The 26687-nt window shown below is 40.1% G+C and overlaps 2 protein-coding genes across 10 annotated transcripts; both read left to right on the top strand.

Annotated features, from left to right (window-relative positions):
- Positions 1 to 352: 352 nt before the first annotated feature.
- On the top strand, positions 353 to 12467 carry LOC109907511 (collagen alpha-1(XII) chain-like). 7 transcript variants are annotated; one of them, XR_004203594.1, is made up of 7 exons: positions 508 to 937; positions 2220 to 2307; positions 3168 to 3307; positions 3395 to 3539; positions 5878 to 5913; positions 5999 to 6103; positions 11728 to 12467. XR_004203594.1 is itself a non-coding variant. In XM_020505508.2 (4 exons), exons 1-3 carry the CDS (start codon positions 907 to 909, stop codon positions 3518 to 3520), a joined length of 297 nt encoding a protein of 98 aa, XP_020361097.1. In that variant the 5' UTR covers positions 515 to 906; the 3' UTR covers positions 3521 to 3527; positions 10283 to 10524. The 7 variants fall into 7 exon arrangements, 2 of the variants coding, with proteins under 2 accessions (XP_020361097.1, XP_020361096.1); XR_002257553.2 differs by lacking the exon at positions 11728 to 12467 and adding an exon at positions 10283 to 10524 and having other exon boundaries at positions 510 to 937; positions 3395 to 3527; XR_004203592.1 differs by lacking the exon at positions 11728 to 12467 and adding an exon at positions 10283 to 10524 and having other exon boundaries at positions 511 to 937.
- A 5987-nt stretch (positions 12468 to 18454) lies between these two features.
- Positions 18455 to 25842, top strand: LOC109907505 (H-2 class I histocompatibility antigen, L-D alpha chain-like). 3 transcript variants are annotated; one of them, XM_020505493.2, is made up of 8 exons: positions 18455 to 18659; positions 20496 to 20768; positions 20888 to 21181; positions 21280 to 21561; positions 21759 to 21881; positions 22035 to 22058; positions 22410 to 22457; positions 24761 to 25842. In XM_020505493.2, exons 1-8 carry the CDS (start codon positions 18578 to 18580, stop codon positions 24766 to 24768), a joined length of 1134 nt encoding a protein of 377 aa, XP_020361082.2. In that variant the 5' UTR covers positions 18455 to 18577; the 3' UTR covers positions 24769 to 25842. The 3 variants fall into 3 exon arrangements, with proteins under 3 accessions (XP_020361082.2, XP_020361083.2, XP_031649457.1); XM_020505494.2 differs by lacking the exon at positions 18455 to 18659 and adding an exon at positions 18817 to 19222 and having other exon boundaries at positions 24761 to 24892; XM_031793597.1 differs by lacking the exon at positions 18455 to 18659 and adding an exon at positions 19230 to 19477 and having other exon boundaries at positions 24761 to 24892.
- Positions 25843 to 26687: the final 845 nt, after the last annotated feature.

Raw genomic sequence — 26687 nt, 5'->3', positions numbered from 1 at the left:
TAGAAAGGCCAAAACCTAGGAAGAAACCTAGAGAGGAACCAGGCTATGTGGGGTGGCCAGTCCTCTTCTGGCAGTGCCGGGTGGAGATTATAACAGAACATGGCCAAGATGTTAAAATGTTCATAAATGACCAGCATGGTCGTATAATAATAAGGCAGAACACTTGAAACTGGAGCAGCAGCACAGTCAGATGGACTGGGGACAGCAAGGAGTCATCATGTCAGGTAGTCCTGGGGCATGGTCCTAGGGCTCAGGTCCTCCGAGAGAGAGAAGGAGAGAATTAGAGAACGCACACTTAGATTCACATAGGACACCGAATAGGACAGGAGAAGTACTCCAGATATAACAAACTGACCCTAGCCCCCTGACACATAAACTACTGCAGCATAAATACTGGAGGCTGAGACAACACAAAACAAATCTTAAGACTAGAGAAATGTATCGACAAATATTACGAAACAAGCAACACCCAAACATGACGGTGAGTAAGACAGGGGAACCTATTTCAAAACGAAAAAGTGACTCTTCCACAGGTAAAGGTCGAAACCAATCGGTTAAAATCAGCAAATGACAAACTGGGTATACTTGAATTAGTCAGTAAGGATATAAAAGAGTTGAAGGCAAGCCTCGAGATGAGTGATGAAAAAGCTGCGACATTGGAGAAGGAAACAAACAGGCTAAAAGGGACAGTCAATAAGATTGAAACAGAAGTTTATGAACTTAAAAAGAAGAACACTGTTCTGAGAGAAGCCTTACTTGACATACAGACTAGATCCATGAGAGAGAATCTGGTACTTACAGGTATCCAAGAGAAAGAAGGAGAAGCTCCTGAATCTGTAGTTAGAGAGTTCCTCCTTACAACGCTTCAGATTCCACGCGAAGCTATCGACAAAATCCAACTCGAACATGTACACTGCTTCGGACAGAGAGACCAAAGGTATGAACGCCCAATCGTTGCCAAATTCGCTCCTTTTAAAGATAAAATAATGGTTAAAAGCCTGGGTAAAAGACTTGCTGGGACCCAAATTGTTATGAATGACCAGTTCCCAAAGGAGATTGCAGAACGGCGTAAAGTTCTGTATCCAATTGTCAAGGAAAATAGATTAAAAGGGAAACGAGTAGCTCTCGTCGTCGATAAGCTATATATTGATAGCCAGTTGTTCAGAGACACAAAGACTACTCCATGGCTATTTAAAAAATTACAAAGTTCTTATAGACGAGGAATATAATGAAACACAATTCTAGCCCGTTTATGGACTGTAATAATACAACAAAAAATAAAGCTTTTCTATATATCTTCAAATATAACTAATTGGAACACAAAAGCACTAATTCAACATGGTGAAGATAAAAACTCAGTAAACAGAAGGCACAGTATGTGTGGTGTGTGGTTTTTGATTTTGGGGAAAGTGTGGCGTTTAGTGAGAAAGGAAATGGTTGCATATCCCAGAACCAATGTATTGCTGTGAGTGGGGGTGTGAGAGAGCTTTCAATGTTTATCCCAGAACCAATGTATTGCTGTGAGTGGGGGTGTGAGAGAGCTTTCAATGTTTATCCCAGAACCAATGTATTGCTGTGAGTGGGGGTGTGAGAGAGCTTTCAATGTTGTTCAGATGATGGATATACTTTTTATAATGAATTATACATCTTATTTATTTTTTGTCCTATCATGGTGGAACAGCGTTTTAAAATAAATTATACATTTGATTTATTTATTGTTCTACCATGGGGAACTACATTTTAAAAATGAATTATACATCTAATTTATTTACTTATGATCCTATATTGATGGAATGGTCCACAACCCTATACCCTAGATACCCACCTGAATGACCCAGATACTAAGGAGAAGTCCCTAGCTGTTTTATGGGCCTGCTGTAAGTGGTCTGTATGCAGCCAAAATGCAGTCAGAGACCTAGAGCAGCACTGCCCCCTCAAGATTCGGATCCTGCTTGGCAGGGTTGGTCCTGCAAAGCCAAAGCCCCCTAAAGGGAGAGCATAATATGCAAGTAAATTCTCAAAGATGCTAATGAGAACCTTGACGACCTTGTACCTAGCCGGTGTGTATTCCGGTGGGGTGCCCCCACCCAGGCAGTGGCAGTGCTGGCAACACTACAGTAACCCATGGGGAGGGGGTCACACTCGGACATTCAGAGAGGGGGTATATTATTGTGGCCCTGTTGGCACAAAATTAAAAGTTTGACTGCATGGCGTTTCAGGGAAAAGGAGTACATTTGACCTCCTGTAACGGTTGTCGTCTTCCTCTTCTGAGGAGGAGTAGGAAATATCGGACCAATACGCAGCGTGGTAAGTGTTCGTCATATTTATTACACTCAACACAGAAAACAAACGAACAAGCGAATAAAGAAAAAACGAAACAGTCCCGTATGGTGAAGAACTCTGAAACGGAAAATAACCCCCCACAAACAAGAGTGGGAAAACAGGCTACCTAAGTATGGTTCTCAATCAGAGACAACGATTGACAGCTGCCTCTGAACCCATAGGGGAGGGTCTGGGTGGGCATCTGCACGCGGTGGCAGCTCTGGCGGCTCTGACTCCACTCCACCTTAGTCTCGGTCCGCTTAGGTGGCGCCTTTGCAGCGGCGACCCTCCCCGCCGACCTCGGACTGGGGACCCTTTCAGCGGGCCCCGAATAGACGGGAGACTCCGTCAGCGCCGGACAGGCGGGCGAATCCGGCACTGCCGGAGTGAAGGGCGACTCTGGCAGCGCCGGAGTGAAGGGCGACTCTGGCAGCTCCTGTTGTATTCGGCGCATGTGACAAATAAAATTTGATTTCCAGATTATATTTTGGGCTCTGATGAGGTACGACAACAACTAAGTTCATGAGGCATTTCTAAGTTATATTCTTGAAGTATCAATGGGTATATATCAATGCACTTTCCGATGAGATTTTCTTTACCTGAGAACAAATCACATGGTAAACGCGATAACATATGAATCTTAGTTCGTACATCAACCCATGAAACAATGAGTAGTTTACATGTGCACTAATAATTCGATATTAAACTGATTATGGCAGAAGGCCGAGTATGGCATTAGTCATGTAAACACCTTACTCTGCTTATCTTAATCGGCGTAAGGTCATAATCGAAGTAAACATACGCTGATTAAAACACCAGGTTTTTATCCTTTGTGTGTAATCCAGAGACAGTCCCAGAGCCTCTGAACCTAAAGACCAGTGAAGTCTCCACAGAGAGCTTCAGGGTCACCTGGGAACACTCAGCCCAAGACGTGGTCCTCTACAGACTCACCTGGACCCCAACCAGAGGAGGAGACACTAAAGAGGTCTGTCTGGCTGTCTGTCCATCTGCTTTTTTCTCCTGTTGCCTACTAAAATTGATCTCTCTCTCTCTTTCTCTCTCCATGGTGAAGATGCTGGTGAATGGTAACATGAACACCTACCCTCTGACTGGACTGACTCCCAACACTGAATACAAGGTTGCCGTGTCCTCCACCTTCAGAGACAAGTTCGAAAGTGACGCCGTGACCATCAAATAGTCAACAGGTAAACTACAGGGTATGTAGCTAATCTAACTATTCTCAAAGACTTACACATCTACTGCAGACCTACAATTACAAAGTCACATTAACTTTGTAATTGCATTTTTGAACATAACAAGGCCAATGTAGTTGATTATAGCTGAGTATGTGTGGTGATACTATTAGGTAACATTTAGGTGAAAAAAGACTGTGGGGTTTACCAAAACAAATGCACAAGGAACAATTTAGAATTAACACATTTTTGTTTTCATTGGTTGTTTTTATCCCTTATCATAAATCACGTGGTACATTAGTCATAAACAGGGCCGACAGAGGAGTTACTGTAGTTCTGATCCAGAACAGGTTTGTCAAGGAAGTAAAACACTGAAGAATAACAAGCATGCTGTTTGACACAATGAACCTAGGTGTACTTCACATACTTTCTAGGTGTACTTCACATACTTTCAGCTTTAGTATGATGATTGAAAAGTATTAATACCCTCCTTCAAGATCAAAACAACTTACTGATAAATGTTGTCATGTTCCCACACAAGAGCCTCATAGAGGAGAATTATTGTGGCAGAATACAATGACTTTGGGAAAAGCCAAAACTTTTTTTAAGTTCAACGTCAGTTGACTTATCTTTTAATACATATAAAAATATATATACAGTGCCTTGCGAAAGTATTCGGCCCCCTTGAACTTTGCGACCTTTTGCCACATTTCAGGCTTCAAACATAAAGATAGAAAACTGTATTTTTTTGTGAAGAATCAACAACAAGTGGGACACAATCATGAAGTGGAACGACATTTATTGGATATTTCAAACTTTTTTAACAAATGAAAAACTGAAAAATTGGGCGTGCAAAATTATTCAGCCCCCTTACTTTCAGTGCAGCAAACTCTCCAGAAGTTCAGTGAGGATCTCTGAATGATCCAATGTTGACCTAAATGACTAATGATGATAAATACAATCCACCTGTGTGTAATCAAGTCTCCGTATAAATGCACCTGCACTGTGATAGTCTCAGAGGTCCGTTAAAAGTGCAGAGAGCATCATGAAGAACAAGGAACACACCAGGCAGGTCCGAGATACTGTTGTGAAGAAGTTTAAAGCCGGATTTGGATACAAAAAGATTTCCCAAGCTTTAAACATCCCAAGGAGCACTGTGCAAGCGATAATATTGATATGGAAGGAGTATCAGACCACTGCAAATCTACCAAGACCTGGCCGTCCCTCTAAACCTTCAGCTCATACAAGGAGAAGACTGATCAGAGATGCATCCAAGAGGCCCATGATCACTCTGGATGAACTGCAGAGATCTACAGCTGAGGTGGGAGACTCTGTCCATAGGACAACAATCAGTCGTATATTGCACAAATCTGGCCTTTATGGAAGAGTGGCAAGAAGAAAGCCATTTCTTAAAGATATCCATAAAAAAATAGAACTTTTTGGCAACAATGCAAAACGTTATGTTTGGCGTAAAAGCAACACAGCTCATCACCCTGAACACACCATCCCCACTGTCAAACATGGTGTTGGCAGCATCATGGTTTGGGCCTGCTTTTCTTCAGCAGGGACAGGGAAGATGGTTAAAATTGATGGGAAGATGGATGGAGCCAAATACAGGACCATTCTGGAAGAAAACCTGATGGAGTCTGCAAAAGACCTGAGACTGGGACGGAGATTTGTCTTCCAACAAGACAATGATCCAAAACATAAAGCAAAATCTACAATGGAATGGTTCAAAAATAAACATATCCAGGTGTTAGAATGGCCAAGTCAAAGTCCAGACCTGAATCCAATCGAGAATCTGTGGAAAGAACTGAAAACTGCTGTTCACAAATGCTCTCCATCCAACTTCACTGAGTTCGAGCTGTTTTGCAAGGAGGAATGGGAAAAGATTTCAGTCTCTCGATGTGCAAAACTGATAGAGACATACCCCAAGCGACTTACAGCTGTAATCGCAGCAAAAGGTGGCGCTACAAAGTATTAACTTAAGGGGGCTGAATCATTTTGCACGCCCAACTTTTCAGTTTTTGGTTTGTTAAAAAAGTTTCAAATATCCAATAAATGTCGTTCCACTTCATGATTGTGTCCCACTTGTTGTTGATTCTTCACAAAAAAATACAGTTTTATATCTTTATGTTTGAAGCCTGAAATGTGGCAAAAGGTCGCAAAGTTCAAGGGGGCCGAATACTTTCGCAAGGCACTGTATATTTTTAAAGTACATTTCTGACTTTAATAACCGATAGAGAGAGAAAGAATTACAGTGGGGAAAGATAGAGAAACATGACAGTAATATGATGTCATATTTTTCTTTATTATTTGTGATAATATAAGCATAATAGGTTTATGACAATCTCTTTTTCAGGGAAGACCAGAGACAACCCCTCTCCTCTTGACTCAGGTAATGTTTAAAGTGATTACCTCATTGTGTTTTTTATGACATTGGTTTTGACTAGGTCTTGACTGTTTTGCTGTTATTTTTTCAGGTCAGGGTTCAAGTGAAAGTTCTAGTGAAGGTTCTAGTCTGGAGGGATCTCCAACTGGCAGCCATGAAGATACTGATGAGAACCAAGAACTGTTACCTGGTAAAGGTCTGTATATATCAACTTCCCTCTCTGCATCAATTGCACCCTTTCTTTCGGGTTTGGGTCATCTAAATAAGTAACTGATGACTGATAAATAAGTTATCATTCAAAAGTAATTATGAATTGGATTTAGAATAAATGTATACATTAAAGTCTCTAGTTAATCTCTAGCACAGATGCAATGCCTCTTTGCGACCTATTAATAGTGCAAGTATATGTATGTATACTGAGGCAACTCCATTGAAGAAAAATCAAATCAAATCAAATCAAATTTATTTATATAGCCCTTCGTACATCAGCTGATATCTCAAAGTGCTGTACAGAAACCCAGCCTAAAACCCCAAACAGCAAGCAATGCAGGTGTAGAAGCACGGTGGCTAGGAAAAACTCCCTAGAAAGGCCAATACCTAGGAAGAAACCTAGAGAGGAACCAGGCTATGTGGGGTGGCCAGTCCTCTTCTGGCTGTGCCGGGTGGAGATTATAACAGAACATGGCCAAGATGTTCAAATGTTCATAAATGACCAGCATGGTCGAATAATAATAAGGCAGAACAGTTGAAACTAGAGCAGCAGCACAGTCAGGTGGAAGTTGAAACTGGAGCAGCAGCATGGCCAGGTGGACTGGGGACAGCAAGGAGTCATCATGTCAGGTAGTCCTGGGGCATGGTCCTAGGGCTCAGGTCCTCTGAGAGAGAGAAAGAAAGAGAGAAGGAGAGAATTAGAGAACGCACACTTAGATTCACACAGGACACCGAATAGGACAGGAGAAGTACTCCAGATATAACAAACTGACCCCAGCCCCCCGACACATAAACTACTGCAGCATAAATACTGGAGGCTGAGACAGGAGGGGTCAGGAGACACTGTGGCCCCATCCGAGGACACCTCCGGACAGGGCCAAACAGGAAGGATAAAAAGAGGTCCAGAACCCTCTGCTGGGAAAGGATGGAGCTAATGTGTGATTTATGCTGCTTTAAAATGGATTCTTGCATCATCTATCCATAATGTAAAACTAGATACGCTTTTTATTTGGATCATTTATATTCTGTATACTTAAGATCCTGACATGATCCTACTATATCATACTATTATATTTGCCATTCTATTATAACTATCCTATTATACATCCTGCGATGTAAGTAATGTACCTATACTGCATTTGCAAAAGCGTTACAGCCTTGTCTTGTAACTATTTGGTACATCTTCTATCACCAGAGGGATATGTTTACAATATATACTGTAGACATGAGTTTTCCAAATGAAATATTAAAGGCATGACAATGAGCGAACACAGATAGGTGTTGGCTAAATCATAAACAGACTGGACCACCCGGCTAGCATAGTATAGACAAAGAATATATACTGAACAAAAACATAAACGCAACATGCAACAATTTCAAAGATTGTACTGAGTTACAGTTCACATAAGGAATTCAGTCCGTTTAAATATATTAATTAGTCCCTAATCTATGGACTTCACAAGACTGTGCAGGGGCGCAGCTATGGTTAGGCCAGGGAGGGCATAGGCCCACCCACTTGGGAGCCAGGCCCAGCCAATCAGAATGAGTTTTCCCCCACAAAAGAGTGTTATTACAGACAGAAATACTCCTCAGCTGTCTTGGTGGCTGGTCTCAGACAATCCCGCAGGTGAAGAAGCCGTATGTGTAGGTCCTGGGCTGCCGTGGTTACACGTGGTCTGCGGTTGTGAGGCCGATTGGACGAACTGCCAAATTCTCTAAAATGACTTTCCAGGCAGCTTATGGTAGAGAAATTAACATTAAATTATCTTGCAACAACTCTGGTAGATATTACACTCAGCATACCAATTGCATGCTCCCTCAAAACATAAGACATATGTGGCATTGTGTTGTGTGACAAAGTTGCAAATTTTAGAGTGGCCTTTTATTGTCCCCAGCACCTGTTTTATTTTCCCAAGGTGCACCTGTGTAATGATCATGCTATTTAATCAGCTTCTTGATATGTCACAACTGTCAGGTAGATGGATTATCTTGGCAAAGGAGAAATGCTCACTAACAGGGTTGTAAACAAATTTGTGCCCAACATTTGAGAGAAAGAAGCTTTTTGTGCTTATGGAACATTTCTGGGATCTTTTATTTCAGCTCATGAAACATGGGACCTACACTTTACATGTTGCTTTAATATTTTTGTTCCGGATAGAATTAAACAAAGAATGTAAGTAAAAATCCATTACCATGGATTCTTTCACTCTATGAATTCAACAAGATTATTTTCCTCTGGAAAACCATAACAATTAACTATCCCACAATCTGAAATCAAAGAGTGCGATCAGATGGAGACCCAATAAATTACATTTGAAGGATTTGACTCGTACATCAAGTAACAATGCAATAATAATAATAATTTTCTATCATTTTTTTTTATACCTCATATGTCATTCTCAGACCTCTGACCTGATTTCTGTCCTTCAACAAATTTCATTAAATAACATTGGGCTGTTTAAATGTGAAAGTAAATCAGATGATTTGGTGATGGTAAATAAATTCATCAAATAAAAAAATCTATATTTTTATTTTTATAATTTAATTATGAGATAACAATATACATTTTTGAAACGCACATCCCATACTGCAGGCCTACAATATTCAGTAGGACATCACTTCTGCAGCTGCTCCTGTTAACGCCAGTCTCTGGCCTAGAGCCATCTATAATGTGTTATTTTAGTTCATGCAAGAAATTATCATCCCACATTACCCTATCAAATCAAATTTATTTTATAAAGCCCTTCGTACATCAGCTGATATCTCAACGTGCTGTACAGAAACCCCGCCTAAAACCCCAAACAGCAAAAAATGCAGGTGTAAAATCACGGTGGCTAGGAAAAACTCTCTAGAATGGTCAAAACCTCAGAAGAAACCTAGAGAGGAACCAGGCTATGAGGGGTGACCAGTCCTCTTCTGGCTGTGCCGGGTGGAGATTATAACAGAACATGGCCAAGATATTCAAATGTTCATAGATGACCAGCAGGGTCAAATAATAATAAACTGGAGCAGCAGCACAGCCAGGTGGACTGGGGACAGCAAGGACTCCTCAGACCAGGTAGTCCTGAGGCATGGTCCTATGGCTCAGGTCATCCGAGAGGGAGAGTAAAAAAGAAAGAATTAGAGAGAGCATACTTAAATTCACACAGAACACCGGATAAGACAGGAGAAGTACTCCAGATATAACAGACTGACCCTACCCCTCCCGACACATGAACTACTGCAGCATAGATACTGGAGGCTGAGACAGGAGGGGTCAGGAGACACTGTGCCCCCATCCAATGATACCCCCGGACAGGGCCAAACAGGCAGGATATAACCCCACCCACTTTGCCAAACCCAGACAAGAAGACCACGTCAGTGACTCAACCCACTGGGGGGCGCAAACTTGTTTTTCTGGGATAACCAAACTGATAAGAATGTAAGAAGACAACACGGCAGTAGAATTGGGAGGGAGGGAGTTTGTTTTTATTTTGAACATTCCTTCCTTGTGGACGAAGCCAGACACTCAAGAGGGTGAATAAGCACAAAAATTAATAAATTAGTCTTTGAATGCGTTTCTTTCTGAGTGTTTAACGGCGGTGGCCATGGATATTTTTGGGGCAGTTGAGAAAGTGGTAGACGAGTACCAGGAGGAGATCTCCCTATCTAAAGAGGAGAATAATGGGCTACAGAGACTGCTATGGATCACACCGGAAATAAAACGATGTAGAATAGGTTCGTAGTAACACTACATGACCAGAAGTATGTGGACACCTGCTCGTCAAACATCTCATTACAAAATCATAGGCAATAATATGGAGTTGGTGCCCCCTTTGCTGCTATAACAGCCGTCACTCTTATGGGAAGGCTTTCCACTAGATGTTGGAACATTGCTGCGGGGACTTGCTTCCATTCATTCCATTCCCCCAGTACACTCTCTCTCTCCCTGTGTGTGGGATTGTGTGGTTGGAGGCAGGTGTGCTGGAGTCAAGAGCAGATCCCCACCAGCTGCTACCCGTTCCATAATCAAGACCTCTACAAATACTCAGTCCTGCCACTTCCACTCTGCCAGATCGTAATCTCTGTTCAGTCAGTCATGCTTCTAGCTATTTGTTGTTATCGAAGATCCTGTATCCTGCTGTGCCTGTTACCCTGCCTGACGCTGTTTATCCTCTCACTGCAGTTTTGCCGCTCTGACTCTGGTTCCTGTCTGCTGTTCCACATCTCACCACCCTGCTACCCTGCTCTGGATACACCTTCCCACCACTCCCTTTGATTCCACTCCGGACCTGTTTACGCTGTCCCAACCCAGCTCACTCCAACCTCAGCCTCCACATCTGGTTTCCTACAACTCAACTCATCCAAGCTTCCCTGAATCTGCACTCCATCTCTCCCTGTGTTACAATAAATACCTTGGTTCATTCATCACTGTTTCCTTGTCTGAGTCTGCTCTTGGGTTCCCCTGTGCTGCTCCGCCTAACACTTTCCAATTCATCTCAAATGTTTCTGATAGGTTTGAGGTCAGAGCTCTGTGCAGGCCAGTCAAGTTCTTCCACACTGATTTCAACTAGCCATTTTTGTATGGACATCTTTTTGTGCACTGGGGCATTGTCATGCTGAAAAGGAAAAGGGTCTTCCCCAAACTGTTTCCACAAAGTTGAAAGCACAGAATCGTCTAGAACGTCATTGTATGCTGTAGGGTTAAGATTTCCCTTCACTGGAACTAACCCGAATCATTAATCTGATGACTGTTATGTATCGAATCAACTATGTTTTGTTACTCGATTAAATTAATAATGTAACAACTCATTAGGATTTGGGGCACCACGGAAGAAGTTGTTTAACGAGTTACTATCTATTCTAGATTATATATAAGATATATATCGATAAGTCATTTATTAATCATTACCTCATATCAGTCTCACAATTCTAAACGTCACATACTCCTTACATCTGCACAAACCCCAGCCTTACTGATCATTCTGTACCACACAAATATATTTCATTATTTATTTACTAACTAAATGATAACACAGGATACACACACAGCATAGGTTATTGATTAGAAATGTAATATAATGAAAACAGGTCCCTAGTGGACTTACAACATTAATGCTTGTTTATCAAAAGAGGGTGGAGTAGAAGAGAGAGAGAAGGACAACACTTATACACTTATACACATTCTTATTGTAATGTAATGTACATACACTCTTAGAAAAAAGGGTTCCAAAAGGTTTTTTCTGCTTTCCCCATAGGTTAACACCTTTTGGTTGCAGGTATAACCCTTTGGGGAAAAGGTTATACATGGAAGCCAATAGGGTTCTACCTGGAACCAAAAAGGGTTCTTCAAAGGATTCTCCTATGGGGACAGCCGGAGAACCCTTTTAGGTTCTAAATGTCACCTTTTTTTCTAAGAGTAGAGTTGGCCTGGGCTAGTTTATTGATATAGCCATAGACTGAATTGTACTGTTTCAAGGCATTGTTTATGATGGTTGATGAGTATTACAATATAATTAGTAGAGCGTAATAAACATTAATGAGGTAGCTGAGTAGAAAGTGTATCAGCAGAAAGAATATGTGGGTGGAATTCAAATTACACACAATATTGATAATTATTTTGAATTTCAGATTCTTGGTGACGAGACACCTACAGGACCATCGGATTCAGCCTCCGAGTTGTACGGTCCACGGTGGCAGGCATTGTCCCCTCTGTGGCACAAGCCATTTGGGACTGTCTGGTTGGTGAATACATGCCTGTCCCCAAGGAGGAAGACTGGAGGGCCATCGCTGCCAGGTTCCTGGAGAGGTGGAATTTCCCCAACTGTCTTGGCTACATGGCCGAGAACATGTAGTAATCCAGGCTCCACTGGCCTTCCCTTTGAGACCCAACCTCATGAGGCCCTACACTGGACTCCAGCTGCCATTGCCAAAGCCTGTAAGGATCTTTAACAAATGACTGTCCAGTGCAAGGTTAGTTGTTGAATGCGCCTTTGGGATTCTGGCAGCCGGTGGAGAATGTATCGGAGAGTGCTTGGTCTCAGCCCCTCAAATGTCGATGCCTGGGTGAAGGCCACGTGTGTTCTCCACAACTACCTGCAGAGGTCATTCCAGGAGCCACTCCGGATGGAGATGGGCACGCCAAATGGTCCAGGGCAGGTGCCAACAACGCCCCCAGACAGGCACTCCAGGTGAGGGAGAAGCTGACCACCTACTTCTCATCGCCAGCAGGTGAAGTCCCATGGCAGCATATCGTGGAGTGAAACAGCTCTTTTAAGCGCCCCCTAAAATGTTTATTTATTCATTTAACATTTAACAAAGGTTATTTTAAGAACCATCCACAGTTGTCCATAAAATTGCATTTTCCCCAGATTATTTTATGTCTCTGTCTCTCTTCATTTGGAAGTTATATTTAGTGGAATTTGGGTAAAGACCACAACTTCTAACACCTTCCCTCTCCCATTAACATCAGTATTATACACACCTGGCATGGTACATCAGGTGAGCAGGAGCACTAATTAAGGTTATATGACATACAGTTAGTATGATAACAAAGGGTAACCTAGGGTCCATACAAATAGTACAGTTTACCACCATGTTCACTGGTCTAACAAAATGAACGTGGGGAAAAATCTTGTCTTAGATCTGAAAAGGTGTAGGGAAGAAATAAGCAGATTAAGTCTAAATTAGATATTAATAAAGAAATTACACAACTGACTATGAAAACATTAGAATTTAATAAGTATTCAAGTACAGGAAAGAACATGACACTAAATACTTTTTTGCCCCACTGTATGTGACATAGCAAGCAATTTTCAGGGCTCACTTTTGGCCCGTGAGAACTACTTTCAGAACAACTGGCTAAAAAGTATACAAACATACAGGTGAATCTCTTTAAAAGGAGGATTTACTAAGCACACAGGACTGTCCTCTGTGAGGATAACCTCTGTTTAGTCATTCATTTAATCTATAGTGTGGGAGTGATCTCAATAAACCACTTATGATTGTGTCGTGGAAATTCCTTAAACAGTTTCATGGAAATTACCAGTAGGGACACTCAAAGTCAATCTTAAATGAATCATTGTTTATTGTCAGTGTGCAGGAGGGGTTCCAAAAAACGTAATGCACCATAGTGATTTTTACATGACAAACAGAAAGCATTATAGAAGTCTGGTTGAATGACGTTTTTACTTGAATAGTTAAATTGGGAAAAGTGACTGATCCAGAGTATTTATGAACTATGTCTGTAGTGATTGGGATTATGTCAGGAACCGGACAATGGAATTCTTTCAGGTGTGTCTGTGTCCTCCCCGTGAGATGACCTTAATGAGGTTTCTTCAAATCCTAATGATTCACTTCACAATCAAGCACAATAATTGGACACCTTACAGTCCATCAGTTAAGTAAGACCTGTTTCCAAGCCAGAAGAATGTAGATGTCAGAGTTGCATTACACTTGTGCGTCAAGGGCCCGATTAACCAATCAGGGACAGAGGACACGATGCTGTCAGCTGATAACTCTTTTCATTTATGGGGTATTTAAAGGGTCAGGGGAATGTCAAGGCAGAAACACTGAAAACTCTACAAGGTAAGCCAATGGATATATCAATGCTTATGTGGTTGGTATTAGGTGTGGACGTTGATATTCAGTTTATTTCTGTGTACTAATATGTACAGCAGGTACATATGATTCAGTGCTTACATAGTAAACAGTTCTAACTAAATATCTGTAGAAATCTGCATGTTAGGTGTGCATGTTGTGTGCTGATAGACATGTCCTATCTTATCTAACTCAGTGCTATTTCAGGGTAAAATAATATTTTTGTGTGGGAAGGAGGAATGCTGTGTTATGACGTGAATCTTTGTTGCACCACACTTAATAAAATAAAAAACTTGAATAAGGCCCTAAGAATCAGGGCTTGCAAATATCTGGATAGGTTTGCAATTTATGATACATTGACTCTTTTCACATTTTGTGATTTATTTCACAACTACTTTATCTTTCCAACAACCTATAGATGAGATTATCTTCATTCCTTCTCTGTGCCTCTCAGCTGATGCTCACTTTTTTCTCACTGGCTCTGCTGGTTCCCATCCCGGGGGCACACGGGCACCCCTACTTCCCCCTTGCCATCTTACCCAGGTTGGAGAACCCTGAGTGGGAGGCTGACTTACTCCAACTCCAGGCCTCCCTCGATGTCCCAGGGGCTGGCTGTAGCCGCAGCGGACCTCCTCTCTTGGGGTCCGCTGCTGCAGCTGGGACCAGAGGACCCACGTCTGGGCCTGCTCAGGGAGCTGGTGGCAGAGAATGACTGGGGACAGAAGGGCATGATGAGGGGGGATCTGGAGAGGAGGCCACTTGGTCCCTTACCCTATGGAAACTCTGCACTACCAAGAGGGGGAAGAGGAAGGAGAGGGAGGAAGAAAAAGGAATGAGGCTATCACGTGCATCATCGGCGGGCTGCAGGCTTTCAATAGAGAGAAGGGAGGCTTCGGGTTCCGCTTTGGAAGGAAGTAACAAAGGAGGGAGGGGTCGGGAAAAAGAGGCACTTGGACTTCTGGAGTGTGGGGAACTTGGAAAAGGGTAAGGTAGAGGGCTGGAGGATGAATTGATGATGAAGAGAGGGATGAGTTGACAGTAGAGATGTACTGATTGACACTTATGTCAGAGCAATCAATCATTACATTATGATGAGGTATGTATCATCAGAGAAAGTGACTGACAAACCAATAAAGAGAATTTGCCAAGTGGTCAGAAAAGGTCTGTCAATGTAAAATACAAAGTATCATAATTATAACATAATACAATTAGTGTATGTGAATGTTTATTTTATGTTGTCCATGATTGAAGTTCTCCATTCCTACCTACAGTGAAAAATCACAGTATTTTGATAGCCTTTATTTTTTTTAAATTGCAACACAATAACAAATGAACATAGGACATCACCACAAGTATATTTTCTCTTAAACATAAAATAATATTAAAGTAAAGCAAATAAAAATCACTACACATGAATTGTCAGTAACAACAGTGACAACAGTTTCAAAAGTTTAAGTACCTCATATAAAATAAAGAGAATAAGGTCAGGGGTTACAATTTCGTAAACCTATGAGAGTTGTAAGAATAAATATTTTTCTCGACCTTCGCCTCTCCTGAGTCCGTAAAGGAGTTACAGCGATGAGACAAGACTGTAACTACCAAAAAGGGGTAAACATAAAAAATAACAAAAGGGCTGAGGGGAGAGGGTGTGTCTTTTTTTTAAAGTGTTTGGAATGCAGCCAAAGAGATTCCTTGGTGTCCACATCACCAACAAACTAGAATGGTCCAAACACACCAAGACAGCCTTGAAGAGGACACGACAAAGCCTATTCCCCCTCAGGAAACTAAAAATATTTGCATTGGGTCCTCAGATCCTCAAAAGGTTTTATAGCTGCAACATCGAGAGCATCCTGGTACAGTAACTGCTCAGCCTCCGACTGCAAGGCACTACAGAGGGTAGTGCGTACGGCCCAGTACATCACTGGGGCTAAGCTTCCTGCCATCCAGGACCTCTACTCCAAGGGGTGTCAGAGGAAGGCCATAAAAATGGTCAAAGACCCCAGCCACCCCAGTCATAGACTGTTCTCTCTACTACCGCATGACAAGCAGTACTAGAGTGCCAAGTCTAAGACAAAAAGGCAGTTTTTACCCCCAAGCCATAAGAACCACATGAACATGAACCTTGTTCATGAACCTTGTTCTGGTCATGGTGAAGGCCCCTCTACAGCTGAATATGTAGCAGGAAGTCATTTTGATGACTTGCCATCAACAAGTTCCCCTTCTGTCTCAGTCCTTGTCAATAAGAGTCTTGTAGACAGCTGCGCTGCAACCATAGCTGAACTTAAAGTGGCAGGTATAGGTGAAACAACCATTAACTCCTTGGTCATTTCCATTCAATTTTTCAGTTTTTGATTTGTTAAAAAAAGTTTGAAATATCCAATAAATGTCGTTCCACTTCATGAGTGTCCCACTTGTTGTTGATTCTTCACAAAAAAATACAGTTTTATATCTTTATGTTTGAAGCCTGAAATGTGGCAAAAGGTCGCAAAGTTCAAGGGGGCCGAATACTTTCGCAAGGCACTGTACATTAGGAGCAATCTATTTCACCTTATGGAATTTTCCTCAAGTTCAACTAATTTCTGCTTAATATTCATTTGGTTGCTTTATTTCATGCCCAGGATGTTAAAACATATGGCTTTTCTAAAATACTTGATCCAATTGTGCAGGATATTAAAGTACTTTAGAAGGGATGGAATTATGGTCCCCTTGTATGATCAACCAGCATATGGAACTATTGTCCCAAGTTACAGGTGACAACCTTGGTCTTCACTGTTTATTTGGTTTTGTTGAATCATTCAGTGCCAGATATTGTTGCCGCTTTTGTCTTGAGGACTTTCAGACTGAATTTTAAGATTCAGCCAAGATAGTTATGTGAACTCGAGCACTTCATGCAGAACACTGCCAAAATAAGATGAATCCCAGTCTTCAACTATGTGACGGGTGTTAAATGTTCTTGCATTCTAAACTCCTTACAGTGCTTCAATACATGGGAAAACTTCTCTGTCGATATTATGCATGATATGTGGGAGGGATTGGCACAATATGACATAACTGCTAATACTGCACTTGATAGACAAGTACACAACATCAAATGAAATAGACAGGAGAATAAAGAGCTTTAACTATGGTTACATGGAGCAAAACAACAAACCTCATGCAGTGAAGTTAGGAGAGGACTGTAATGACTTGGGGTTAAAAGTTATCCAGTCCTAGTGTTTACTTCGAAATCTACCACTTATCTTTGGAGACTTAGTTTATTCCAAATGATCTACACTGGTATTTACTGTTGCTGCAGATAGTACACATTGTATTTTCTCCAATGATAAAGGGTATTACAATGATTTTGAAACACTTTATCGTAGAACACCACAGGTTATTCAAGTAATTCTTTCCAAAAAAAGAGGCTGCTGTCGAAGCATCATTTTATGGTACATTACCCCACATGTATGCTTAAAATTGGACCCGTTTTGCATAGCTGGTGCATGCGCTATGAAGCCAAAAATATTAAAAAGCTTCAAAATGTAACTAAAACATTGGCAAAGAAACACAAGTCAAATGGCATACAGTTGGCAGACATTTGACACCAACAGTCATGATCGGTCCAGGTAAAATTTTATCTTTAAATGTGGTGGACTGGGGCTGTAAGATGGCTGAGACTCTTCAGGTACCAATTGACACCACGGTTTAAATGTTAAATGGGCCAAACACCATGGAAATATGTATTGTTTAGTTTGTCTTAAAGTCCATTGTGAGATGCCAGTTTTTCAGAAAATCCACCATGTTTTTGTTAAAGATGAGCGGTTACTTTTGCCCTACAAACAATGTCTTGATGAGCATAGAGTTGGGTGTACAACAGAGGGACCTTATGTAGTTGATGTTAAATAGCTTTTCTGTCACAAAGCATTTGATATACAGATATCTTACAGTTGTGACGATTGAGGTTTGTTTATTGTCCCGTACGGTATTCCGTGACTCTAAAGACTGCACAGTAAGCTCTTTAAAACCAAGATGCATTGCAATAATGGCTTTTTTAAATGTACTTTTAATAAAGGGGGGACAGATGCCAAAATGTCATTTTATAGAGGCCACAATTTTATTTGATCAGTGTTTTTGATATGTGAGATACCAGTTTCACAAAATCCTCCCATGTCATTGTTAGATGTATTGAATTGCAATATTGAGATGTTTTATGTACATGTATTAAAGTGAACAGAGGCCAACGTTTCATTTCAGTCCACAATGTAATTTTATTAGCAGTATTTTGATGTATGTATTGCAAATGTCTTACATTTAAGAATAAAGTTATTTGTTAAATACTGACTTCTGATTTCTTGACGTTAAGTTTAGTTGTACAAATGCTATGCTTGACTGATAATATTCAATTCTATATTGCGTGAATTGGCAGTAGAGTTGTTCCCATGTTACTCTAAATAGAGTAAATTACAGTTTGTAGAGTTAAATATAAATACTGAAGAAAGTAGAAATAACTCTGAAAATTGAACTCTGCAACAAGAGTAATTTTTACTCTATTTAGACTGGAACCAAATGTTATCTTTTGTAGAGTATAATTGTATTCAATTTGAGTAAAATGTACTCAGATAAATGTACTGTGTAGAAAGACCAGAACCTAGGAAGAAACCTAGAGAGGAACCAGGCTATGAGGGGTGGCCAGTCCTCTTCTGGCTGTGCCGGGGGAGATTATAACAGAACATGGCCAGGATGTTCAAATGTTCATAGACGACCAGCAGGGTCAAATAACAATCAGTGGTTGTAGAGGGTGCCACAAGTCAGCACCTCAGGAGTAAATGTCAGTTGGCTTTTCATATCCGATCATGTCAGGGCATTTCATATGCAGCAGCTGTTAAAAGGGTTGAGGGTTTGAATGGTGCTCCTGAAGAGTAATATGGTTGTGGATAGGCCTTCACTGCAGGCTGCAGGGGTTTCCTTTCACCAGCAGGACCAAGGTATTTAAAAAGTTAGGAAGGTGGATGTTTATAGATATGATGATAAATGGCTCTGCCAAGGTGGAGAAAAGGTCCAGGAAGACAAAAATCATTGTGGAAGCGGCAGAACAGTTCCTGGGGTTGAAAGATTCTGCGAAGAAGTTACATGGAATATTGTTACAAGCCGTACCACCCTCTCAGGTCCTAGAGCCTGAGAAGGGAGATATGGAGAATTGAAAGAAGGAAGTAGTGTGAGTTTTGTTTTGTCAATGTAGCATTTTTATTTGGGTGGATTAGGTTAGTTTCCCTATCACGTATGGGTTTTCTTTTGACCTTGTTTTGGTTTCAACCGGTCCAGTTGGCGGCGGCAAAACACCCCTTTGGGTTGTAAGTCAGCCAAAAACAAAACACAGAAGAAGGAAGGCAACACATATTTGTGAAGGGGCTTTCCATCGACATATATTTTTAAAACGGGGATATTGCTTAAGAAAACGGTTGTAGTTTAATTAGCAAGATGTATAGACCTAATTTGATGTTTTTTGTTTTATATTTTTCACTAGAATGTATTTGCCGGAGCCAAAGCGGTAAGTTGTGTACTCGATATCAAAAGTGAAAGTAAACGTTTACAGCCAGGCGTGGCAAAAGAATAATCAAACAATATTACTTTTAAAATCGCTTACCATATATACTGCTGTGGTCTATTAGCATAATAGTCTACTTGTTGTAATTGCATTGTAGCATTTGTAGTCGACCTTTACGTTTCTCCATCCATTGTATCGGTTACTGGAAAGCTATTGCGCACTTACAGGCCAGGAACGGTGCAATAACAACACACATTTGTAAGGAAACATTCCATACATTATTGAGCTTTTTTACTTTGCTTAGACCAACAAGGCATAGCATTATCTCCTTTTTAAAATCACAAAGTAAAACATGTGCCAAGAAGATTTTATGTTTGTCATGTGTTTGCAATTATACAGTAGTCTATATACTGATAATGACTACTGCAATTGTACACACGTTTGTTTATTTGTTTAGCAGCAGCTAACGTTACTCATCCTGGGATGCAAAAAAAACAACATATCTTGACAACTAACAAAACACTTAAACACTCACTGATAGACAAGGACGGTCATACAATTTTATATTACGATTATACAACAACAAAAGAACAATACACGAACAACGGAAAAAGGAAATAAGGAGATTTATTTTCTTGATATGGTAGAGAATCCGGGGGATAGCCCCGAACGGGACTCAAAGCTGGATCTAGCAGCTGTCAAGCCAACACCTTAATCATTACACCAAGAGGTCCGAACTACTTGAGTTCGGGTGGTGTTGTGTTAAAGGGATATTTCAAGATTTTGTCAATGAAGCCCTTTATCTATTTCTCCAGAGTCAGATGAACTTGTGGATACCATTTTTTAGGTATATGCGTCCAGTATGAAGGAAGTTAGTGGTACTTTTGAGAGCCAATGCTAACTAGCTGTACCCAAAGATTGTTAGTCATTGCGCTAACGCTATTTAGCAGTTGCACTAACGTTAGAGGTAGTTTCACAAGCCAATATGAAATAGGTTGATTTCTAAGTTGCAGAATGTGTCCCAATTCTCACTAATGCATGAGTTTGGGCTTATTTGTTATTGATACACCACCTACCATTTAGACAACATCATGCAAGGCCTCTCTGACACTATTAATTGAATACATTATTTTGTTGGCCGTTACAGATCTATGATATAGATACATATTTAACATGCAGTCATTTCCTATTCATGTTTTACAGCATAGTCTGAGTAACATGGAGAGAAGGCAGATTCAGACAAATTATATCAATGTTAAAAATGTTTTCCCTACAGACATCTACTCCCTGAATTACATCTACACTTCACTCTCAAAGCCACTAGAATTGCCTGGAATCCATGAGTTCACTGCCATGGGTCTGATGAACAACCAACAGATCGATTACTATGACAGTGTGGCAAAGAAGAAGATTCCCAAACAGGCCTGGATGAGGGAGAAGCTGCCAGCAGACTACTGGGATAAAGGCACTCAGTCACGCAAGAGCAAGGAGCAGTGGTTCAAAGTTAATGTCGATATCTTGATGAAGCGCATGATGCATAACAGCACTGGTGAGGGAACATCTGCAATCTGTCCTACACTCACCGTTAATCTTTTAAAATTGTAGGTCATTAGTTATCCATGTATATTGTCATCATTGACCGTCTTTTTCATTTGTTTTTCCTCTCAGATGTGCATATCCTTCAGTGGAAACATGGCTGTGAGATTGACCAACAGAGTGACGGCACATTGAAATTCATAAAGGGCACAGACCAGTACAGCTACGATGGTGATGACTTCCTGGCCTTTGATGATGCCAATATGCAGTGGGTGGCCCCAGTTGTTCAAGCTCAGCCGACTAAGAGGAAGTGGGACGGGGTCCAGATCCTCAACCAGTACACCAAGAGCTACCTGGAGAAGGAGTGTGTGGACTGGCTTTCCAAATTCATGAAATATGAGGACAAAGAATTCAGTAGGGCTGATTGTGAGTACTTAAATAGTATAGCCTAACAAACAAAAACAACCATTTGTACATGTGAGATCAGAAATAATATTAATGTTCTCCGTTTATTCCCTCTTTAGCCCCTCCAAGGGTCTATGCATTTGCTAAAAAGGCCAAAACTGCAGGACATGTAAGACTGACCTGCATGGCCACAGGTTTCTATCCCAAAGATGTGATTATGCAAATTAAGAAGAATGGAGTTCCATTGACCGAACATGGAGTGCAGTCTACAGGAGTCCTACCCAATGATGATGACACCTACCAGATCAGGATGAGTGTGCAGATCCCAGAGGCAGATAAGGAAACTTATGAATGTTATGTCAACCATAGAACTTTGAAGAAGCCAATTGTGGTAAAATGGGGTAAAGTATGGTTAATTTGTTTTAGTGTTGTTATTGATGGTTAATATGGTTTAGTGTTATTGACACAGGAAACAATCTTAATTTTAACTGAACAGCATACTAACAACAGCTTAGCAAGTGAAGCAGGAATGAAACTGAAATTAGCTTCTGGTTACATATTGTTGCTTTTTATAAATACTCTGCCTTTTGTTTTGCAGATGGAGAATGTTGTGATTGCAGTAGTGGCACTGCTGTAGTCATTGGGGCAGTCATCGCCATTATTGTAGTTCTGATCTTGGTTTCGGTGGTCCTGTTTGTTCTGCACAAAAGAGAGACAATTGGTAGGTCTTGATTTATATCAATTCAAATGTTTTTGTTTTTGTTAAATGTTAAGAAAAGATGAATCAACGGTACTGCTATGAAAGGTGGGAACTACGGCCTAAATCCATATGCATTATAACATTTCTATGTATTTTTCTCTTTACACATCAAAGTGATTCCTGGCTTGAAAACTACAGGTTAGTATCACAGCCTCTCCCTCGGTCTGTATACATGTCATTTATCAACATAACGGTCAAATTGTTACGTATAACATAATTTTGACACTAGTTGTAAGGACAACATGATGCTTTTATATCAAAACTAACTGTTCATCCAATTGTAAAGACACCCTATGTAACAATCAAGCATTTACTGTGTTTAGATATACTTTTTGGTTCTGAAAAATAAGGCCTATTTAAGACACTCATTCCATGATCCTCTTCTGAAGAGAGTGGTTGCACCGAATACATTTATTTAAAATTACTTTTGAAAGTCACAGATAATTATGTTTTTTCAATGTACTGAAACTTTAGATTGTGTTTTTCCAGCTACTGGCAATGGAGTGGCATTTTCTGGAGTGAACACTTTAGAGTATGGTAAGGCAACAAAGTCTGTAATGCCACAACTAAACAAATGACAGTACATGAAGTTAGGTGTTGCCTCAAGGAAAGTTGCTTTTCTGTGATGTACACAAAACGAACTAAAAAGGCTGCGTTTTATAATTTAACATTTTACAGATGCTCTTATCCAGAGCGACTTACAGTAAGTAGTAAGGGTATACCATTTCTAGTACTGGTCCCCCGTAGGAATCGAATCCACAACCCTGGTGTTGCAAGTGCCACACTCTACCAACTGAGCCACACGAGACACTGTAGAATTGTATTGTAGCTATACATTCAAACATCTGACATCTTCCTCTGTTTTTCTTCAGCTAATTTAATTTCACCTTTATTGTAACCAGGTAAGCTAGTTGGGAACAAGTTCTCATTTACAACTGCTACCTGGCCAAGATAAAGCAAAGCAGTGCGACACAAACACCACAAAGTTACACATGGAATAAACAAACATACAGCCAATAACACGATAGAGAAAAAGAATATATATACAGTGTGTGCAAATGAGGTAAGATAAGGGAGGTAGGCAATAAATAGGCCATAGTGGTGAAATAATGACAATTTAGCAATTAAACACTGGAATGATAGATGTGCAAAATATGAATGTGCAAGTAGAGATACTGGGGTGCAAAGGAGCAAAAAAAAAGAAAAAAAAATCAACAGTATGGGGATGAGGTAGTTGGATGGGCTATTTACAGATGGGCAGGTGCAGTGATCTGTGAGCTGCTCTGACAGCTGGTGCTTAAAGTTAGTGAGGGAGATATGGGTCTCCAGCTTCAATGATTTGTGTAATTCGTTCCAATCATTGGTAGCAGAGAACTGGAAGGAAAGGCGGCCAAAGGAGGAATGGGCTTTGGGGGTGACCAGTGAAATATACCTGCTGGAGCGCGTGCTACAGGTGGGTCCTGCTATGGTGACCAGTGAGCTGAGATAAAACGGGGCTTTACCTAGTAAGGCCTTATAGATGACCTGGAGCCAGTGGGGTTCGCGATGAATTTGAAGCGAGGGCCAGCCAACAAGAGCATACAGGTCGCAATAGTGGGTAGTATATGGGGCTTTGGTGTCAAAACAGATGGCACTGTGAAAGAGTGCATCCAATTTGCTGAGTAGAGTGTTGGAGGCTATTTTGTAAATAACATCGCCGAAGTCAAGGATCGGCAGGATAGTCAGTTTTACAAGGGTATTTTTGGCAGCATGAGTGAAGGATGCTTTGTTGCGAAATAGGCAGCCAATTCTAGATTAAATTTTGGATTGGAGATGCTTAATTTGAGTCTGGAAGGAGAGTTCATAGTCTAACCAGACACCTAGGTATTTGTAGTTGTCCACATATTCTAAGTCAGAACCGTCCAGAGTAGTGATTGCTGGCGATCGGTTGAAGAGCATGCATTTAGTTTCACTTGCATTTAAGAGCAGTTGGAGGCCACGGAAGGAGAGTTGTATGGTATTGAAGCTCGTCTGGAGGTTAGTTAACACAGTGTCCAAAGAAGGGCCAGAGGTATACAGATGGCAATGGTATACAAGTATACAGATGGCAATACTAATGGCAATGGAGTGGCTGTAATGGGGTTAAAAGGAAATAGCAAGGTAAGACAACAGTCTTCAATCACACAAATACACTAAATCAATTAGGTTAGGTGTTGCTTCAGAAAGTTGATAGTAAATTACACATAAATGTATTCATAATGAGTTCTACAAGTATGTGTAAATACTAGCCAAGTGATTGTAGATTTTGGTTTTTGCTGTTCTCAAAACATTGAGAACATGGCTGACCCCAATATGAGAGATTCTGTGTGATCATTCACCATAGTCCAAAGGTTTCCTTGGTTACTCTATAAGACGAGCAATGTTAGTATGATAGTAAACGTGCAAGGAAATCTGAGTTACAGTATGCCAGAGAACAGAACAAGGCACTATTATCAATCACATATACACTAAAAAACATTGTTTGCTTACAACACAATCAGCATATGTTTCATTAACATTAACATTTTTGGGGTGGCCAGATGTTGGGCAATATCAAATTACTGTATCATCTTTATGGACAGTTATTTTACAAATGTATTACTTCATGGTTAGTTAAAATAAAATAAAAAGCTATGTGATACAAGTAACCTATAATTAATTTAGATTAAATAGATTTTGCAGTACTTTAGATGACTGCTTTGTCTGACATTGTTGGTTGAGAGTTGTTTTTCCATGTCAGTAACAACTAATCAGTGTAACTACATTTTCCACTGTTCAATCTAATAATGCCCATCTTTTCCATGTTGTCTAATTATGTGCAGGTGGATAGATGACCATTGGTGGCCAAACTGCCGGACCACGAAGGAACGTTAATTCATTTCACAATTTTATTGGATGGCTATTGATAACACTGTTCAGTTTCAATCTTATAAACTAGTGATGGAAATTATAGTTACTTTGATTCAATGTGCTAAAAACTGCTGCATTTAATGTTTTTTGCTGTTCTTAAATAAGTACTTGCTTCCAAATAGAGTCTCATAAGTGGGGTGGTTAGGCACCGTTTGGGTTGTCGTACATTTCATTGTTTTACTGTTACAGTGTATATTACTGTATGGAGAGGCATCTTTAAGGTAATTGTATCATTCTTCAGGGATTATAACTAGATCTGTACTAGATCAGGCTTATATAAGCCAATTGGCCAATTAATGACATGCTCATATTTTAAGTAACATTTCAAAAGAGTTAGACAAACATTGTAAATACTTTAAATATGAACAATGCTCTACAATATACAACACAATTTTTACATATATTTGCAGGATATTAAAACAAGATATACAATATGGTAAAAACACTCATGAAACACACAAACGTGTTAGAGAAAATGTGCTTATTTGTTAATCAAAATATTACTTGAAATATCATTTGTTATGATTTTTATTTCAACCTAGGGCCCATTTCATAACCGTTCACTGGGTTACCAGGCTAAGACAAAGCTACACTCTTGAATTAATAGGCAGTGAAGTTTCTTTTAATATCACATTTTAAACATTGATTTATGGAGAACACAAATAATTCTAACATGCAGCCTTGAAGGTCAAGACAAAAATATTTTCTCTTTTATGCCAGAAACCTAGTCAGTGTTTTTTTTTTATGAATAGGGTCTCTAGTGTTATGCATCCTACCTGTGGACTAAATGCATTCACCAAATGATTTAATACATTTTGCATAGCATTGCTGTTACTATTTACTAAACCACTATTTTACAAGGCTTATTGCATACATACATGCCCACGGACGTACACACACGTACACAATGTATGTAACCTGTACTGCTTTTCAAACATCCTGTATGATTTGTTATTCTGAAGAAAAAAAATAATAAAAAAAATAATAAAAGCCACTTTTTTGCACATTCTATAATTCAAAATAGGGTCTACCATGTATTCAACAGTACATGCCAACATTTAGTTTAAAAGTTCCAAAAGTATAGCCTGTTCCACGTGAATTTATCTACAGGAGGATAGTATTGGCTAATGATAACAGAATTGTAAGCAACAGCGCATTTGCACAGAATTCTGATTATGAATGGTGTGCAAAGACAAGGTTTGACTATTGCTTATGAAGTACAGTTGCATCAGAGAAGAGACTTTGGACTTTGTATAACACCTGTTCAACTTAATGATCAACATCAACATTGGACTTTACTTGTTAGGGAAAGCTAAGAGCACACAGGCGTAGCATTGTGGGGCAGACCTGAATTAGACACAGAATATTTGTATATTTTAGGGTCATACAATACATGCGAGGGTTCAAAATGTATTTTGTTGTAGTTTTGCTCTTGTTTGGGACACTTTCAACAGTGAACAGCAGTAAGAAGGATTTTACTTCTAGAAAATGTTTCATAAGTGAAAATGAAAGCTCTTGGCAGAGCCATATATATATAAATCACACACAGTGGGGAGAACAAGTATTTGATAACCTGCAAAATCGGCAGTGTTTCCTACTTACAAAGCATGTAGAGGTCTGTAATTTTTAACATAGGTACAATTCAACGTCAATAAATCAGAAGTCAGTATTTAATATTTGTATCAAATACTTGTTCTCCCCACTGTGTGTGTGTGCATGTATGTATATATACAGTGGGGAGAACAAGTATTTGATACTCTGCCGATTTTGCAGGTTTTCCTACTTAAAGCATGTAGAGGTCTGTAATTTTTTTTAGCATAGGTACACTTCATCTGTGAG

Source organism: Oncorhynchus kisutch, linkage group LG17, assembly GCF_002021735.2.
Source record: "Oncorhynchus kisutch isolate 150728-3 linkage group LG17, Okis_V2, whole genome shotgun sequence".
NCBI lineage: Eukaryota > Metazoa > Chordata > Actinopteri > Salmoniformes > Salmonidae > Oncorhynchus > Oncorhynchus kisutch.
The sequence above is the reverse complement of the archived record's forward strand: the minus strand, read 5'-3'. Positions and strand labels throughout refer to the sequence as shown.

Bases quoted from the DNA above. Each gene is read 5' to 3' on its own strand.
- LOC109907511 (XM_020505508.2), top strand. From the start codon at position 907: ATGTACACTGCTTCGGACAGAGAGACCAAAG. The intron at 938-3,167 runs GTATGAACGCCC...TGTGTAATCCAG, and splicing joins TTCGGACAGAGAGACCAAAG to AGACAGTCCCAGAGCCTCTG. The intron at 3,308-3,394 runs GTCTGTCTGGCT...TCCATGGTGAAG, and splicing joins GAGGAGGAGACACTAAAGAG to ATGCTGGTGAATGGTAACAT.
- LOC109907505 (XM_020505493.2), top strand. From the start codon at position 18,578: ATGGTGCTCCTGAAGAGTAATATGGTTGTGGATAGGCCTTCACTGCAG. The intron at 20,769-20,887 runs GTGAGGGAACAT...TTTTCCTCTCAG, and splicing joins CATGATGCATAACAGCACTG to ATGTGCATATCCTTCAGTGG. The intron at 21,182-21,279 runs GTGAGTACTTAA...TTCCCTCTTTAG, and splicing joins AGAATTCAGTAGGGCTGATT to CCCCTCCAAGGGTCTATGCA.